This window comes from Enoplosus armatus, chromosome 10 (assembly GCF_043641665.1).
Source record: "Enoplosus armatus isolate fEnoArm2 chromosome 10, fEnoArm2.hap1, whole genome shotgun sequence".
In the NCBI taxonomy this organism is placed as follows: domain Eukaryota; kingdom Metazoa; phylum Chordata; class Actinopteri; order Centrarchiformes; family Enoplosidae; genus Enoplosus; species Enoplosus armatus.
In genome coordinates this window covers 4,919,531-4,939,489 of record NC_092189.1, presented here as the reverse complement: position 1 = coordinate 4,939,489, position 19,959 = coordinate 4,919,531, and the positions used below count along the sequence as shown (strand labels likewise).

General features: G+C 42.7%; 1 protein-coding gene across 1 annotated transcript in view; it reads right to left on the bottom strand.

Annotated features, from left to right (window-relative positions):
* Window positions 1–19,959, bottom strand: part of aff2 (AF4/FMR2 family, member 2) — a 130,696-nt gene that overhangs the window by 1,001 nt on the left and 109,736 nt on the right. Inside the window, exons 15-25 of the mRNA XM_070913206.1 lie at window positions 18,553–18,757; window positions 13,755–14,828; window positions 13,483–13,598; window positions 9,515–9,749; window positions 8,558–8,691; window positions 7,797–7,860; window positions 6,924–7,060; window positions 4,938–5,009; window positions 3,707–3,800; window positions 2,220–2,272; window positions 424–650 (exon numbers count right to left, since the gene is read on the bottom strand). Of these exons, the coding sequence (XP_070769307.1) occupies window positions 424–650; window positions 2,220–2,272; window positions 3,707–3,800; window positions 4,938–5,009; window positions 6,924–7,060; window positions 7,797–7,860; window positions 8,558–8,691; window positions 9,515–9,749; window positions 13,483–13,598; window positions 13,755–14,828; window positions 18,553–18,757 (2,411 nt within the window). The remainder of the gene's footprint in view (window positions 1–423; window positions 651–2,219; window positions 2,273–3,706; window positions 3,801–4,937; window positions 5,010–6,923; window positions 7,061–7,796; window positions 7,861–8,557; window positions 8,692–9,514; window positions 9,750–13,482; window positions 13,599–13,754; window positions 14,829–18,552; window positions 18,758–19,959) is intronic.

Here is a 19,959-nt window from a genome sequence, read left to right as displayed (position 1 = left end):
CCTCTCCTGTCATTGCCATTAGAAATATATATTTTACAGGGTTCATTAATACAGTAGTGTCCAGTGACCAAGTTTCTGAAACTGGTTTTAGCTTGCAAACTGTCACTTTCTTTTTCTTACTTGATGGTATGAATCAGCCGCATTTCTGTAGACTTAAAATATTCGTCCGGCTACTTTGCGTGACAGGGCAAATAGCCACTTTATAAAAGCTTTAACATTTTCTTTTCTAAAGGCCTGCTGTCAGGTGAGTGTTAGACAAACCTCTGGAGTTCAGGTTTTACTATTCCAGAAGAAGAAACAGCCGTTTAGTACAGTAGAAGCGGTGACGCACACGATTGACTAAAACTCAGTCTTTGGTGAGTGTAGTCCAAAAACACCACAGCAAAAATAATACACACAGTCATTTGTCAGTCGTAGTCCTACCTTGGCTGTCAGTGGCCAGTCTGTCGGCCGTCTCCCAGTGTTCATAGCTCCGCAGGATGTTGTTGGTGATGTTAACGTGGCTGGCAGCCATGTGGTGAATCCGTTGGGGAATAGCCACACTTCCTGACGAGCCCGGGGCACCTCCAGATCCTCCTCCTGCTCCTCCACCTCCTCCGCTGCTGGCTGGGGAGGGGCTGAGTGAGAGGGGAGATGGAGTTCCATTGACCCTAGAAAATAAAGAGAGGCAGTGAGTCCCAGTAACACCAGGAGAATTCAACAGGGAGGGTCTGTGTGCTGCGGGGGCTTTTGATTCACTTGATAACGTACAAAGAGGAAAGTGTGCACTCCAGTCCGTCAGCCAAGCGCTCACTTGTTACATATTTCAGACTTACTGGCATCCAAGATGTGTCTGCCGAATACTGTCTTCATTAGTTTTCTATTTTTAGAGATACACACAAGATTTTAGAAGGAGGGAAAATATATCTGCATTGGCCAAAACACAGAACATCACTGTTGCACAGGGTGGCCAGGGAGCCAGATTATTAGACTGAATGAAGTTACTGAAGTGACTGGGTGAAAAAACAGTCAAGAGCAGTCAAGACTTTACAGCTTGAAACAGGAAAATCATTCTTTTTATCAGCACATACCAAGCTTTAAGTGGTTTACAAGTTGAAAGGCCAATGGAAAAAAAAACAAAACAAATTTAGGTAGAAAGTAGAAGATGCCATGGAAGGGGACAAGGGATAAGAAGCACCATATTTGAGACAGGAAGCAGCAGGTTTGACCGAAAATGTGGTACTAAAGCTGCATTTATTGATTTGTTTGGCCACTTGGGGGCAGTGGATTTGCGGGGGCCATAAAATCAAAACAATGAGCTGAAAGATGACGAAACGCTCTCATGAACTGAGAGGAACTGCAGGTATCTGGCGATGACTCTCTGGGGGTTCGTCACTATGAGGGGCACCTTTCACATTACATTTAGGAAGATATTGTTTAACATAAATGTATTGACTGCCGCAACTTTAACTTTAACTGTGCAAGCTCTGTGCAAACGACCACGGGTACATGAGACGGAGGCAACCAATCCTACCGGAGTATCACGGCTAAATGAACAATTACACAGTATGCTGATGTTTATAACTCTGCACATTAATTATGGTGGAAATTAGTCAGACAGAATAACAGTCTCTTGTTTTGGCTTTGAGGGAGTAATCATTTCAGGCCTTGAGGCTCTAAAACGTGTTAAATCGCAGAGGGTGTGTAGCGTTCCTGACATTCATGTGTATAGTAACATCAGTCATGCTCGTACAATCTGCCTCCCCTGCCTTGCACAGCTGGGCGTGTGGCTCTAGCAGTGATGTAATGACTATGGTGTGGCCTTGACCCTCGCTGACCCGGCGACTTGTGCCTTATTCAGTGCTGCGAAAACACACACACACACCACATACACTGAGCTCCAGTCCTGCTGTTGTGCAGCGTCAGAGCTGTCCAAACTCATTAGCTTCACATCCACAGCTCCTCCACCCCTCTCCTCCTCCATCTATCATCACTCCCTCCATCACTCCTTCTCACCCTGGCACTCGGCAGCCCCTCCAGTCTCCTCCTCCTCCTCCTCCTCCTCCTCCTCACATCTACAACAAATCAATCCTTTTATTTGCTTCCTGAGGGGTTTGTGTGAGCAAGTGGCTGTCAGGTGGTGGCGTGGTATCTTGCAGCAGAGCTCCGGTGAATTATAAATTCTCCGTCACCTGTGTGAATGGAGGTATCAGATACAGCATGTGTGTGTGTATACTCACTTCCCATTGGTCCTCCAGGGAGAGGGTGCCTGGTGGGAACTCTTGGCTGAATTCTGGGTCACAAAAAGACGCATTTATTAAAACATTAAAGCACATATTCTGCTTTAGCAGATACAGTAAAGAAAGACTAGAGAATGAAGGAAGAGAACTGATAACATGCACCAGAAGTCATATTTTCCAGCCAAGCTCCAGCCAAAAGATGGTTAGCTTAGCTTAGCATGAAGACTGGAAACGGGGGGGGGAATGCTAGCCTGGCTCCGTCTGAAGGTAACAAATCTACCTACCAGCTCCTCTAAAGCTCACTAATTAACATTTCATATCCCATTTGTTTAATCCGTACAAAAGCCCAAGACTAAAAATGACAAGTTGCGGTTTTACAGGGAGTTATGTGCAGATGTTTTTCCTTTTAACAGAGCCAGGCTTTATACTAGGCAATGCTAACAGTCTGCTACCTGTAGCTTCATATTTAAGAGACGGATAAGAGAGTGGTATTAATCTTCTCTTCTAACTCTCAGCAATAAAGCGAGTAAGCATGTTTCACAAAACCCTATGTGTTTATTGGTTTAGCAGGGTCAGGCCATTTTTAACAAACATTGCTGTGAATGTTGCCAGAGTTAGCCAAAAGGCTATTCACTACGTGATAAAACAAGGCATACAAGCTCAAATACCTTGATTCATTTAGAAGCAATTTACTTAAAATATATATTTTTTTTAATAATTCAGTAAGTTACGATATATTGCTGTTCTTTTCCATAAATGCCGACTATATATTTTGGATTCAAACTCTTCATTTAGTCTGGGATACGACGAACCATTGTAGACAAAAGCATCAGCCAAATGTTAATGTTAATATAACATGAGCTGAACCCCACCGAGCCACCAATTAGCCCCATACAGTATGTGTAATTTCTGAACAATAACTCGTGTAACTCATGTTACTCAGCGACAAGCACTTCAAATCCACATTAACGTGTCATGTGGATAAGTATATTACAGGACTGTTTTTTGTGCCATTTCTCTTTTAAAGTGAACTGCTCCGACTGATTTCAGTTATTTCCCCCCCCCCCTCTGTCAACACATGCTGTATGTACACAGCCGGCGCACACGTACACAGCTAAACTCCCAGTCAGTCCCTTCCCAGAAATCCAATCCCATCAATGCAAATGCGGCACTGTGATAATGACATCCTCAGTAATTAATTAAACTAAATATAATTAATCAAAACAAGCACATTAAACCCTAACAATCCACTGTGATGATTGATGGAGCTAATTAATACATTAATATCAAAGAGAAAGAATGGATTTTAATAACGTCATGCAAAATTAATGCACAGGCACCATGAAAATGAATATGAAATGTATTTGAGGGATTGTAATTAGCTTTTCATGTTTTCCAACCGCAGAGGGAGAAAATGAGAGAGAGGGGAAGGAAAAGTCCATGTCCGTGTGTGTGTGTGTGTGTGTGTGTGTGTGTGTGTGTGTTACCTTGAAGTACTCCATGAGCGACCGCGAGTACTTGACAGCGTGGTCTTTCTTCAGATGGAACATCCTCAGATACAGCAGAGACAGACAGCGGTTACTATGGAAACAAAACCATTAGAAGGCAGATGAAACCTCCGCGCGAGTTCCCTTTAAAGCTCCATCCTCAATATTATTTTCATGTCATCCACACACAAAATGCACCCGGACTTCAAACAAGCCCCGCAAGTCCTTGTGGATTAGGAAGAACTTCAGTGAAGTACAGAATGAGGCAAATGTATAATGCTATTATACGATTATAATTATATAAAAAGCTTTACTTGCGATTTGTGAATTCATTAAGTCACAGAGCGCACAGAGGTATGAAAAATAAAATGTTTTTTGGATCACTAAGTAAGACAAAAGAATCGGTTTTAGCGACCTTTGGGAGCTTTACATTCTAGTAGAATTTAACTGTACAGTTAGAAACTTACACATGGTGGGTATTTTATGGGCTGTCTTCTGTATGTTCACATGCAACTGGCCTCAGGCAAGAAGCACTCGTACGAACAGATTTGTTCTTAAGAGTGATTTAAGAGAATTTGTCCCATTCACAAATGTTCTCTTAGTCAGAATGTTCTCTTTGGTATGAATGAAATTCACGAGTGGTGCAGGACTGTCCTACAAGTCATGTGCAGATTGTCTCTTGTTTGACTTCTGGATTATACTGCCTTTATCTGAATGACTTTGGAGTTAGCAACCCTGGAAGCAGCCTCACAGTCTTTATGCAGCTGGCTGTCACCGCCGTTGTACCCGACAGTTTGTACATCACCTGCTACAAGACTATAACGTAGTCTGGTCCATCTCTGTGACTGTCTCTTGACCGCCTCCCGTCTGAAGCTGCGCAGATGCTGTGCGTTTGTTTCCGTCTTGTACGATGTGTTAACTCACACCACACGTTTTACACTCAGCCTTTCTGCACGGCAAGAACAGTGAAGAACTGCTCAAGCTGCAATCCAACTCGCAACACTCGTACGAGTAAACCTCACACAAGTGAGAGATTGTGAGGAGGTTTAGGATAAGAATATGAAAATGTTCTGGCACTAAGCCCGAAATGTTTCAATTTGCATATATTTAGGCCAAGAGCAAATAAAGGTCTCAGTGTTTCTCCAGCAGAATGTGGCCGGCAGTGCTGAGGAGGCACCATTTCTTTTGTAAGTATTGTATTTCGTGCACACACATAAAAAGAGTGTCGTACCACAACACAGCAAGTTTCTTCTCAGCGACGGTGGCTGAATGGCTGGCGAAGTTCTTCAACCTCATGGCATACCTGCAGAGGAGAGACACTCATTACTCGCCCGCTGACACCTCCAGAGATATATGGGCGTGAAAACATGCATGACAGTGAATACATACATACTCAGGGTTCATTTTAATTCGAAAACCAAGGTTAAAATCATTCAAGGAGCTGCTCTTTCTGAACGTAAAGAATACAAAACAGTGACCTGATAGTTAGTGATTACCTCCTTCAGCTCGCTGACAGCCAACATCCAGCCTGCTGAAGGGCCCTTAGGCAGGACAAGCTACAGGTCAGCTTCATCCACCCCTGTGTGGTTATTGATGAGGTATTTAAAGAAATACTGTAATGCTGTCGCCTCCTGCCCTCAGTGACCCGGTCTGATTGCTCAGAGGTGGTTAATCAGTCAAAATGAAGTTCAGCAGTGACAGGTGAATCTAGGGAGAGGACTTACACCTTTATACTTCATTGATCTCTGCAGGAAAGCTCTTGTCCTTTTCTTCGGCTCTCCCTCCTCAGGGGGGGGTCAAAGGCCACAGTCACAGATCAGCAGCCCTGCAGCTGGTAACGACTCAGCGTCTTGCTCAAGGACACTTCAGCAGGATGGATGAGTGCAGACGAGCAGAGCTTGAACCTGAGTCCTTCAGTTAAAATACTCTCTCCCGCTACAGCAGCCTGCTGTCAACCCGCCTGCTCTCAGAGGTAGCAGACATTTGTTATTCTCATTTGCTCTGACTTCACACATTGGCAGCTCTGAAAGGCTGAAACACAGCAGAGATCCTGTAATGCAACACTAGTTTAGCTGCGCTCATTAGCAACCCTGCAGGTCTGTGACGCTTTAGACAAATAAAAAAAAAAATACAGTGTTGGAAAGTGCAGACATTTCGGAACAGAAGACCGGCTTCATGCTAATTAGGGTTCAGTTTTTCCTCAGAACACAAGTTTTGATTAGTCATTTTTTGTGGGCACAGAGTTGGCCATATGCAACCACAGAATATTATTTAAGCTAACAGGCTAAATCCTCAACAGGTCTGATGAGAGAGGTGTGATTTTTTTTTTTACATATGATTCCTGGATAATGCTTCCTGAAACGTTTGGTAGAAATTGTAGTGAAATAAAGACAATGTTCTGAGACAGGAAAGAAGAATTGGGGAGTACAGCACAGAATATAATAGCTGCATAGTTGGGTAGAGTGTATAAGCAGTTGATTTCCAGAGACTTACTGCTAAAATGTTAATGACTGTAAAAATGATGAATGAATGAGATCATGTTAAACAAACTGACTTAAAGCATCTAGAAGGAGTTTTTAACTGTTATGAAACAGTCTCAATTTAATACTGAGGCCCCTATATGAACTACATAAGCAAACGAGACCGTCAGCGAGAAGATTAGCTATTTCTATATAGTAATTCATGATTCATCCAATCATTTACGGCACGCGGACCGGAAGAGCCTACGTTTACATTTTCCCAGGCAAAGTTTCGCAGTGAGCGGTACGTCAGCCAGTTAAAAGGAAGAAGGCGATTTTTCTTTAGAGAATTTTATTTCTTCACGTTTCTACATTTTGTGGTTATGAACTGACTGAAGAACAAAAGAAAGCTAAATGGGACAGTGATAGAGTCAACCTCGGCCGGTCGTTCCACGAATGGAGAGAATTGCGGGATTTGAAAGGGTTCAAAACTGATCCTGAATGACCATAGATTTGAAGTATATGTCTTTATAAACAGTAACTTTCTCTCAGCATCTCAAACTTTGATGGCCTCTGATGAATGAAAAGTGTACCAATCAAACTATATTTATTCCTATAACTTGTACCAAATTACATAATGCCTTGAAGGAACCTTCCTAAGAAATCACATCAGTTTTATTCTGCAAAATCATGAGGAAACTAGACACTTCCTGTTTCTTCATTTCACTTGACATTGTCTATCCCCCCCAGTACAGTACCTGATGAGCTCGACAGTCTCGGAGTACATGGTATATGGGGATTTGGCCTCTAGCGGATCTCGCTCCATGGCGTTTCCACACTCTATGAAGGAGAGGGCGCCGTCTGCGTAGTTCACCGCTTTGCCAAATTTGTCCATCTACAGGCAGAGAGACAGACAAATGAGTGACAAGAGGAAAAGAAGAAATGTGACAATGAGAAAAATGAATAGAAATGTAACAGAGGATAGACGGAGAGAGAGAGAGAGAGAGAGAGAGAAGACAGATGAATAAGGCAGAGACAGAATAAGCAATGTCTTAACAGCATAGTGGCAGACGCACCATCTTCTGTGTGAATAATCTCCTGCTAAAATGCAAATCCCCAGATAAATCTGAGGAAACAACGCGTAAACATAAGATAAATAACAAGTTAAATAAATCTCATTTCACTGTTCGGGGGGGGGGGGGGGGGGTCAGATAATTCTTTTGATATTGTATAATCTTGCAGACATCATCAGTCCTTGAATGCAATGTTCCCTTGGAGACAAATGGTGCAATAAATAACCCAAATTATACAGTACAGTCCTTGATATGAAATAGAATTTCATTTTTCGGAGACTCGCTGTGCACACACGTGCACACACACACACACACACACACACACACACACGAGTGATGACACACACATCTGAACAAGTGCACACATAATTACAGTCTAGACTGTAGATGTTAACACTGTGTGTCTTCAAATCATTTTCTTGCTATCTGTGTGTATCTGTTGATCTTTGCCCTCTGCATGTGCTCCAGCGTGTGTGTGTGTGTGTGTGTGTGTGTGTGTGTGCGTGTGTGTGACCTGTGTTTTTCGGTGATTGCAGAAAGACTCGTGGAACATCTTACCAAAGCATCGGCCTTGTGCTTCAGTCTCTTGGCCTCCTGCATGTAGTAGTCTGCACTGTGGACTCTGGGAACAGCACAGCCACAAGAGAACATAAATAGCATGTTTGCACCGACATGTCGCTTGACAAAAACTTTTTTATTTTTTAGACCTGCATGTTAGAGTGATTTGCATAATCACTGGCTACGAGCAGCTCGCAGTGAGTTATATACAGTAGCCTGCTTAGGTATACACACCTCAGGCTTGGTGTAACCTTAGTATAACAACAAAACATGTTGTTTCATGAATAATGCAGGAACCCTTTGGGACAAGTAAGTAGAAGATGCATCATCTTTCCAGGTTTCAACGAAGCTGGACCAGAGGTGAGGGAGTTACAGATGTTTCCCCCACCTGCAATACACTGATAGGCCACCATTTGGCCTATTAGCCTGGTCGCCTCAATGTAAAAAGGGCAATAAAGACACTGACTTTGTTGAAATCTCCGCTCTGTCTTAACTGAATGTTTTTTGTTATCTCGGCTTAGAGAGACGACTCATACAGCATAATTCAATAATACAATGATGAAAAAACAATGCACATCATGTTTATATGGCGGAATAATGAAGACACAATTCCATGTAAAGAGGAGACACATCTGCTGGGAGTTACTTACACAAGAACTGCAAGGTCTTATGACAACAACGGATCTATAAATCATGCTGCTAAAGACACGTGCGTGTGTGTGTGTGTGTGTGTGGGGGGTATACACTGTAATTCTACATACGTGTCGCTAAATGACAGCCTCGGCCTGCGAGATTCGGCAGGTTCCATCAGCGGCTCCGACCACACCTCCGAGTCTGACTGCCCGTTGGCATGGTAACCGTCTCCACTGGGCTTCTCGCCATGTGGATCCATTTCCTGTAGCAGAGAAGGCATTGTAATCCACGGTCATGATAGCATCAGTTAGTCTTACAATGTGTGGCTTTCAGCAACCAGCTACTTGAACTTCAGCTCCTCATTCACAGTAATGGACTCACGCGTGGCTGAAAGAATGAGACAAAATGAGCCTGAGAGCCGCGGTTAATCACAAACAAATGGTCCTTTAAGCTAGTGCGCCTAAAGCCATTTGCAACATATGTAGACACTACAGTACGTTTTGCTTATGAAGTCACGTAAATCCATATGACAGGGCTAACATGGTCATTCTTGCAGTTTAATTTCCTCAAAAGGGAACAAAAAGTAAAAAAGTAAATCGTGCAATTTCTTTAAATGTATGAATGTACTTCTACATTTAGACATTTACTGTGAGCTGATCTTTATTGGACCTACTGCTTTATGGGTCTGCCCTGCTGTTCCTGATGCATTTACCTGCCTCCGTATAACAAAGCTCTCTTAGATATGTTAGTGACTTTGGCTCCTGAAACTCCGACAAATTGCAGGTAAGGAGCATCGGTGGAGATGTGAGGCAGGTTGTAGATTTATACGTTTTAAGAATGGCATGTCATTACCTCAAGAGTTATTTTTGGAGATAATGCCACTAGCCAACTATCACTCACTGGACAATGAAGAACCAGAGCCAATAGAGTCCTGCATTATTTTAAGGTCCAAGTTATCATCATTTAGAGTGAAAGTTGACCGGCAGATATATATCTTAAAAACTTGGTTGGTGTATTATTAAATATATATATATATATATATGTATATAATTAAATAACAAGTAATAGTGTTCTTGAGCACTCACGCTGCCATTTCTCACATGCAACGACGCCTTGCCTTCCCCTCTCCTGTGTCTGTGCGAGGAAGAGGAGGTGGAAGAGGCGGAGCAGGGCAGCATCCCAGCAGCGCCGCCCTCCTGGCTGAGAGAGGAACTGCTGTCACAGGTCCGTTTACGAGGGGGATCATCAGAGAGGGGGGACAGGAGGGGTGGGAGCAGCTTCTCATCGCGACGTCGAGACTGCTTCCTGTTTAGAGAGCTACTGAACACACACACACACACACACACACACACACACACACACACACACACACACACACACACACACAAAGGCACAAAAATGACAAAGCAGTGAAATGATTCATTCATTTAGCAGAAGTGAATAAGATCTTTTTACTGTATGTTTATCACAGGTCATGTGTACATTAGTTAATGCACTTTAAGGAGGAAGTTGCATTTTAAAATGTCTTCCCAAAAAGGGTCACAAATAATGGTGACAATGAGGGGAAATAATCCAATCAAATGATAATTAATCAATCGTGACTTATAAAACACAGTCAGGGGACACAGTTACCACAGAGTACCTCATCATCGCGCAGACTGATACATGTGCCATTAACACACAACTCTCCGCATGTAGAAATACATGTGCGTCAGGGATTCTGCTGTCAGTCGTGGAAAATGACTGCACCTAACAGCTTAGGTGGTCTGCTTTCTTTACTACTGCGTCTTCAGGAAACACTCACTAACTAACTACTGAGCACATGTAGAGAACGTTTCATGATGAACAAAAAAAAGAAAGAAGAATTAAAGTATTAAAGCCAACAATGTGTACCAGCGGCCAAACAGATCTGTGTTTTACACACAGGTTCTGCAAGAATGCTATGACGATAACAAAGTGAAGTTTTAGTATGGTATTCTTTTACTCCTTGTCCTCCTGACGATCAACGTCAGGCTCCTGAAGAAAGACTTGATTTTTCTTTGTCTCTCTTTACCATCACAATATTCTATTAACACCTCCATATAATTAAGTTCATTCTAACAACATAAACATGCAGCATGTAAAACCCTCCTCCAATAAGCTGAGCTAACACAGTCTAACTGCCTTGTTGCGAGTTCATTTGCAGTTGCTGAATGATATTTTCCTTCTAAAACTGTTGTAATTCTGCCTCCCCTGCTCGAGCGTCAGCGATTATTCCCTCCGCTGCCTTATTGGAGCTCTTGTGACTCATATTGTTTGCAACACAACAGATAATATTTTTATGTTTTTCCTCTGCCTGGAAACTCTGGGGGTTTGATGCAGCGAGAAAAGTTGCTGAGCTCGCAGAACGACGCCCCGGGCCCCGACATTAGTGATAATACACAAAACCAGGGAGACAAAGACTAATTAGCTGCTCTAGTGTGTGTGTGTGTGTGTGTGTGTGTGTGTGTGTGTGTGTGTGTGTGTGTGTGTGTGTGAATATGTGTCTCTGCTCAGCATAATTAAGGTGTGCTAGCGTGTTTGTATGTATGACTATGCTAATTTGTGTGCATGTGTCTACCCTTAAGTGGATGCTGGTGTGTGTGTGTGTGTGTGTGTGTGTGTGTGTGTGTGTGTGTGTGTGTGTGCAGGAAAGCATGCCAGAGCTCTCAAAGTCCTATTAAAGATAATAACTTAAGAAATTTACAACCTGAAAGCACAAAATGACAACAGCATATCTGCCAAATATTCCTCTGTGATACATTCGCAATGATTTCTGGCTTTTAAAGTCCAGCTGAAATTAAATTGCATTTGTTTTTGTCTGCTGCAGCATAAATATCAGCTTTGTAAATCAGTTGTTCTTTGTTCTCTCGAGAAAAAAATCAGGAACCAAAAGGGAGAAATTGAATTTTTTTACTGTTAGATATCCATCTACGTCCTTATTTCTGTAAGGCCAATCACAACTTGCCTAAAGCAGTAACGTCTGCGTCCTGTCGCAGGCAGAGCAGTAAACTAAACCAAGGTGATAATAAACAAACACTCTGCAGAGAAGGCACTGACAGCTGCTCTGACAGGGCCTCGGCTCGGGAGGTGGAGCGGGTCGTCCACTAATCACAGGGTCGGCGGCCATCTGTCTGTCGCCACCGGAGTGAGATTGTGTGAGTGTGTGAATGAGAGGCCAATTATGAAGTGCTTTGTCCGTTAAGGTAGAAAAAGAGCTATCTAAGTGTCTGTCCATTTACCATTCGGAGGACAGATCGGTTCCCAACCTCTACTTCTTCGACTCTGTTTACTGGTGGATTACAGCCTTGCGTAAAGCTCAGCCTGTTCTGCCAAATTGAGGCTAGCTCATTCGCTCCAAACCAGTTAAAGGAAATGTGCCTAATTTGCATTTCTTTTTTGTGAAATTTCAAAAGGTTGCTTAAAACTCACCTGACAGTGGAATGTTGTTGATAACTTGTTGAATAAAACACCAAACTAAGAGATGATCAGCCAGTACGCAGTTCAGCATCTTCAATTATATGGATTATATTGCTTACGCTGCTCTAATATTGTTCCCGCGCAAGTTTCAGATAATAACAAACTATCAATGACACACTGACACATGCAAAAAGAGACTTTATGAATACAGTCAGACTATTTATGGTCCTGGATAAACTTCCTGTGCTCAACAAAAGAGGACAAAGGTAGAACAAACCTTTGCTGGGGTAAAATCTCAATCATTCATGTGTCTTTTCTAATTATCTCTTGTCACCGATTAAAACAGGGTGATGATAACTGTCAAAAGTCGCAGGTTAGAAGTTGCTGACTGAGCCTGAGCTCACGATCACATCATCCACTTTACAGCTTCCATAAAAAGCCTCTTGGATGATGAAGAGACACTCCGAGACGTCTGCTGCGCAATGTCAGAGGTTCAAGTCCGGGTCACCCCCTCTTTCCCTCCCACCTTACCCTGCTGTGTACTCTTTGATGGCGCTGAGACGCTATAAAAACATTTCCTCTGTAGCTGTCACATTGAGGCTTATTTATAGCGACAGTCAGCTTAGTCTGTTTTTTTAATAATTCACACGGAAAGCTGGAATTCACAATTTGTCATTCCTGTGTCACCGCGCGAATTGAACTCGCCTCTCCGACTTCATCACCACATTAAAATGTTAAGCCTTTTCCTAAAAATACTGCACCTCTACGAGTGTCTGTCACATGACGACGTGGTGTTTAGTACGTGCATGAGGGGAAGGATGGGGAAAGTTGAGCTTTTACCAGGTTACAGGAATGACTCAGTTCTGTCATTCTGGCGTGTCACGCATTTTTATTGGAAGTCTTGATTCACAATGAGCACGAATACCTGTCCTCCCTAACACTCTCACTCACATCACTGAAGCAATGCATGAGTGTCATTTTTTTTAAATGTTGAAAGAAAATTTGTTTTGGTGTGAGCGAGTTAAAGGTGCCCCGTGGGGTTTTTGACCACTAGTAGCGCTGTGGAGCAATGTTTGTGTGAGTGGCTCCCCCGTTTGAGGACGTTCGCGCAGGCAGGTGAAGCTATACGTGGTCCTGCCCGATGGCTACCTAATGATCACCTCCAATAACTGTTGATAAGTGGAATAACGTGCCAAGAAATGTAATGTAATGCGCCAACAAAGGCAATGAGGGCAAGAGGCACACTGCTAGCAAGCAGAGGAAGGAAATGCATTCAGCAGACCTGTTGCTAGGCCTTAAGCATACACATCATGAGCTGCATTGTATCGTAATGTAAACAAAAAAACGTAGATGAACTTTCAATGTTGATGAATGAATTTCTAAAACCTTAATCGTGTCCTTGAAATGTTTCTTCTACTTCTGTTGATTTCAGTGAACGATGCACCAAAATGACTCAACTCAACCACTGAATAAAAGATTGATCTGCAGTTTGAGGGTTGGACATCGGTGATTCTGATCGACACACGTTATTGTAGCAAACGTTCATTCCAGTAGTGCATACTTTTCCTCCCGTTAGTCCTGATCTAGTGGGCGTGTAAAGTCTGTTAACACTCACTCTGCAGAGCTGTTCTTGTGGTTGTGTATTGGAGAGATGCAGGGTGGGAGGAGCTGACAGTCTTTGTCCAATCGCAGCTTCTTATTGCCGTTGACGGATGACTCGCTGTGGTCCGACTGGAATGTAGAAAACAGAAAACACTCCATATCTCAGCACGTTATAGACATTCGAAAAAGGACACAGATTGGGGGGTTGAGAGTGAAATAAAGGAGCAAAAAAGGAGAGAACTGTCGGGGTCTTCAACATGCTCGAGTATGTGGAGAGTGCCAAACCTTATGTTTCCTCTTGCTCTTGCTGGTGTGTTTCTCTGTTGGGACCACTATGTTTCCAGCGGCCTGCCTCCTGTGTTTGCCTGCATTCTCTCCTCTCTCCGTCCTCCCGGCCAGCCTGGGATTACTCTGCTCTTGCACAGGGGGGTTGTCCAGGACCCCCAGACCTTGGCATCCCTTCTCTCTGTCCCTCCCCGTCGTCCTCTCCCTCTCCCCGAGCCCGAATCTGTCTCTGTCCTCTCTGTCCGCCTGCCTCTCTCTCTCTGCTAATCTCTCTCTGTCACCTTGCCTCTCTCTGTCCTGCGCTAATCGCTCATTTTCGTCTTCCTGTTTTTCCCCTTTAGGTAACTTCTGCCTCTCTCTCAGCCCTGGCCACTCTCTCTCTTCCTGCTTCTGTCTTTCCCTCTCCGACACCGCTATCCTCTCCCTCTCCGCCTGTCTCTCTCTGTCCCTCCCCTCGCTCCCGTCCCTCTCTGCAACTCCTGCTCTGGATCTTTCCCCCAAGCCCTGGCCAGGCACCCTGCTGAGCAAACTCAGGTCAATTTTCACCCATAAACTCTGGACCTCTTGGTATTCCCTCAAGGGGGAGAGAGGCACCTCGTGTCCTGTGTTGGAAGGTGGTGACATGGACTCCAGGTCTTTGCACTGTCCTCCTAACCCTCCAGGATCAGGAACAGAAGTGCCAAACGAGCAACTTATGTTGCTAATGCTAAGGGAGTTACAGCTATTACCGCCGCCATTACCACCGCTGCTGATGCTACTGTTACTACTGCTGCTACCATTAGTGGTCATGTTGCTACCATCTTTCACGCGGAGTCCCTTCCCTCCAAATGTCCCCAGACTCCCCACACTGCCCACAGAGGCCAGGCATGGCAGGAGAGGCGCGTGCATGTGTGTGTTGGACAGAGTCTGTGTGTTAATCGCGGAGCGTGTCGTCTGAGGCGGCAGAGCGGGGATTTTGATGGCTTCCTCCGAATCCGACTGGCATTCAGAGGAGGAGGAGGAGGAATCTGTTTCGATGAATTCTCGGGACTTGGGTGTGATTTTGGTGTTTGGACCTCTGTGTTTCCTCTTATCCTATTTTGAAGACGAATAAAAGACAAAAGGGGGAGAGCATTGAGTTGATAGACTAATGATACTACTAATAACTATTCATACGCACCAACCTATGAGAATCACTGTGGCTGCTAATCAGGAAAGCACACACAAAAGACACATGTAACTTGTGATCTCTCGGCACCCTCCACTGTGTGAAATACCAAACTGCTAGCATGATAAAAGGGGGCTTTTTATCTCTTGCTATCTAAACAAAACAATTTGGTTTGTATGCCATAAACCATATGGATTTTTAAGCCCCTGCAAGTAAAACAACTGCAGTTGACAGAAAGTATAATCAGTTAAGCTAAACATATACATTACCCATGTGATAATATCATGCAAATTATGCAGCACAAGCTTGTTCTACTGATCTGTGAAGTGAAATGTTTGACTAATTGTCTAATTTTGTGTGTCAGTTACATTCTCTGCACACAGGCAGCCTGATGCATTTCACATCTCTTATTTTGAATTCTTTCTTAGTTTCTCGTTTCAAAAAAGATATATATCTATATCATGACATTTTTTTTTTTTTTTATTATTTTATTTTAAAAAGGCTTAGTAATCTCCTAACCTAAAACAGCTGGGCACTGTAGTTTTTTAGCAGACATTTCTCAAACAGGAGGAAATAGTGCCTTTGTTAGGGACTATTTTCAACTGCAGATTAAGACGCATTTGGTGCGCTGGTGAGTATTTACGCCAGCAGAATTGAGTCAAAATGAACTACAGTGCCCATGTTCATGGTAATGTGTTTTTTAGACAACAATGAAGCTCTTTTTGCACGTTAAGTTGAATCAGACTTTGGATACAAAGACAATACTTGGATGGATTCACTGTTTGGTCGTAGGATGCATAGACAAAAAAATAATTAAATATCATCCAGCGTTATCCTTTAAGTGAAGAAACTGTCTCACAGCTGTGTGTGTGCATCCCGACACTCTTCTCGTGCGCCAGCCAGCAGAAGCAGCCTGCGCCTGCTTTGTTTATTTTCTTGGTAGCGCTGCAGAGTTACACCTGCATCTCTGACTTTGTTTTGCATCCAATAAAAATTGGGAAATGGAATGCTTGATTTTCAGTGTGTAACGATCAGTGATTGAAACAAAAGGAAGTGGGTGCCGCGTGTGCAACATCGACATGAGAAAGCAACGACAGAGGTAGATGCAGCAAAGGGAATACCACTCTTGTTCCCAGTCTTAAGTAAAAAAAAAAACCCACAACGCTTGGCAGACACAAAGCGACAGTTTCCTCAAACTTTTGGAATCAGTCCAATGCATGTTGCCATCTGCAAAATCCATTTTCAATAAACGCCATGCTGTGTTTTGTTGAAAAAGAGGGGAAAAAAACGGTCCCCTGTATAATGCCTATTTACACTGCTGGCAAAAGCTTTTCCCTTCATCAGCAATGTTTCCTGGAAAGTTCCTCTATTCTGACTGTTGACACTGACATTAGCTGTCCTGCCAGCTGTTCTGCACAGCTGAGGCTGGCAGCGGGTCAAGTGTCGTGACAGCACCCACAGGTAGCAGATGTTAGCACTCCTCTTGATTTTTAGGTTAAGTTACTTTTAGGCAAAATGGGGGAATTTTTCAGTTGGTGCAAGTGCAGACTTACTGTAGGTTGTTGTTGACAGCAGATTATGTAAATGATGTCGTCCATATGTAAATGATGCCGAGTCAACCTTGATACAATGGATGTCAAATGACAGCCCTTGAGAATTTACCTCAAACCATTAAAAAACCAACATTCACAGTATGGTTTTATACATGTTCTTCCTTCTAACCTTAAATAGCGTACCTTTGAAGTCATACACAGTAGCTGAGGTAAAGCCTCGTAGTGGGAGAAGTGGATTTATATTTTTGCCTTTTGTTTTCCTGAAGCTGATTATTGTTGAAAAAAGAAAAAAACATAACAAGATGAGAAGCAGGAATTAAATAGTTCATTATATGTACTGAATGAAGCAACAAGGCTGATTGAACCTCAGATGTCAGGGTCATTAAAATCACTCTCAGGTCAGTTTTCTAAGTCTTGTCTTGGGCTGATGAGCCGCTAGCTGTTGAAGTCAAAATGCAGATTTCATTGTTTCAGTATTATTGACTGTTAATTTGTCTCTGTGGCTGAAGCCTTTTCAAGCTAATGTTCTTCAGAATGACGGCATGAAAATGGAGAGGAAATTTCAAAGCAAACAATCAGAAACATGTGAGCTGGTGTCATAAAGATCAACACGGATCAAAACATTTGCGTGCGTTGTGTGAACTGATGTTCACTCATTTTGTTCTTCCAAAGATGAGCGTGTGCATTCATCTCTCCCATATGTCAGCCTTTCAGTGGAGTTCAGACGTTTTCTCTCGATGTACATGAGGTCAACACTTCCAAGACTTTTTACGGCTCATTTACAGACTTAACAGGCTTAAATCACCTTGTTCTTGGTATTTCAACATTACACTGATACACACAATTTAGAAAAATATTCTGTTGATTCTTTGTTAATGATAATGCTATTTTGAACTATTGACTTTTGAATTTGAATTTGGTATTATTTAATTCTTTTATCCAGAAAAACTTTCCCTTTTAAATGAAAGTAAAGATGAGGGATATTTTCTTCTTCTGTGACGTAATTGTTGTATAATCTTCATTCCTGTCCTTTTCTATGTCTTAGTTACATGAAGCCAGCTTACTGTAAGTGGTTTTCTTTCTTTCTCGCTTGCTTTCTTTCTTTTTTCTTTCCCCTTGAAACTACGCAATCTTCATAAAACCACAGAGTGTTAACTCATTATAGGTTAAGACGGCGGTCGATGATTCAGTTCTCTTTGACTGCCTCTCTCACTTTCCATATTTCGATAAAACCAGCCAGTGTTGAGCCATAATAGTCATGTAATAATACATTTTTTATCCTGTGGAATTTTATGACTTTATCAAATCAACCAGAGACTATAAGGATGAAATGATCATTAAAGGATACATGGACAGTGTTACATGTGTGCCACTTATATATTCCAGATGTTGATGAGCAAAGCGAAAATGCTTGGAACAGGTGCCTGGATGACGCTCACTTCGCATCGTATCAGATGTCAGACCTCCGGGTCTGAAAAGTGAAGCGCCTTAACCTGCACTCTTTGTAATGGCCAGCAGGGGGCGACTCCACTGGTTGCAAAAAGTCTGATTGTATATAAGTCAATGAGAAAATGACCCTACTTCTCACTTGATTTATTACCTCAGTAAAGATTTTCCTCATGAGTTTATGGTCTCAATCCCTAGTTTCAAGTCTTCTTCAGTACAGCATGATGTCCATTTTGTAAATTATGGTCCCATTTAGAGTAAAATAGACGATAAAGCAGGGTATGCTTTAGGGCGGGGCTACCTTGTGATTAACAAGTTGCTACCACAGTGACTTGTCAACCCCCCTCTCGTCCAAATATGGTCACTTCTGGTTTCAAAAAACCAAGATGGCGACAGCCAATATGCCAAACTCGAGGCTTCAAAATGGTAGTCCACAAACCAATGGGTGACGTCACGGTGGCTACGTCCACTTCTTTTACACAGTCTATGATTCTAAGAGTAATAAATAATTACTGGATTAACCTAGAGACATCATTAAGTATTATTATGAGCAACCATTAAGGCCATCACTGAGAAGAAAAGAAGAAATATGGAGAAACTCTCTACGTCCCCCACAAACACACACACGTTTATCCCACCAACAAATACCAACCTGGTTTACGCTGACAGCAGGTATTGGCAGAGGGGTTTGCTGTAGCGCCGCTGGTGGAGTGACTGCGTTGTTGTTTGAGTTGGTTGCACTGCGAGGTTCTTTCCTGGGGGCTGTTTTCCCACTGGGGGGTTTACTTCGGGGCCTTGGGGGGTTCTGATGCTCCAGGGAGGGGGGAGGCAACAGGTCCTTTTCCCTAGCTGCAGGGCTGCAGTGTGAAAAATAACACTATAAGAGGAAGCTTCACAATCCGAATTAGATTCACCCTTGAGCAAGGCACTGCTACTGTAGTGCAGTGCTACACTGACAAACAGCAGAGGATAATGTTTGCCTTGGCCAGCTCCAGGGGGTGAATGTGTGTTAAAATGAAAAAATATGAGACAGCATGAAATAATTGAAAACAGCATGTATTCAGCCGAACTTGTTTGGATGTGGAAAGCGTAAAAAGGGGAAGGAAAGAAGTGATTGGGGGAGAAAAGAATAAAGAAAAGAAGCTAGGAAGTCAGTGTTTTTTTTCTAATTAGCCCAACTTCAAGCTGAGCAGGCAGTTTGGCATGGCTTCCACTCAATCTGAGCATTTTCCACAACAGATGTAGGAGTGACAGCGTTCAGTGGCTAGCTGCCAAGAAGCCCAGTGGTCCACTGGAGCCTCTGTAAGCTCTCCATACTAAGTGACAACCTTGTCTTAACAGTAGTTGTATCAGTTTTACTGATAATAAGTGACAGTTACAATATATAGCTAGTCGTCAAGAAATAAGTTGTTACAATTGTTTTGTTCTCCTCACAATGTCACTCTCAAGTTGAAACAATTCATTTGTATTCCCATCAGTTAATCAACATGACATGATTTGCCTGCTCATTCACTCAGATGCACATAGGCATAACAAAAAGGTCCTCACTGTAAATTATATAATTCTGCTGTCTACATCAATAGCAATAGTGTCAGTGAAGCAGCGATCAAAAAGTGAAATTTAAAAAGTTGTGTAGGATGCTTTCTAGTCCTAAAGCCCTAACTTGTGGTGTCCCCCAGGAGAGTGTTGTGGGGCCATTATTCTTTTTATTATATATTATAAATGAATTATTTAAAATCTCAACGAGAGAATATGTCTGATGATAAACGCACCTTTTAGGGAAAACTGAGGCCATTCGTTTTGGATATTGAATCAAACTGATAAAATATCTTGAATTTTTAGTTTGATTTTAGATAATTAGATAATTATCTGAGGCCCCGGCACTGAAAGCACTAAAGACTAAATTGTTGGGCAGGAAAGGGCCGGGCCTCGAGTTCAATGCCATTTTGACTATGCAGCCACTTCCTGGTAGAGCCGTCCTTCACGATTCATCAAAAAAAGCTTCACACTGCTCAAAAAAGCTTACTAGCGTTGTATCCAAATTACCTCCCCATACACA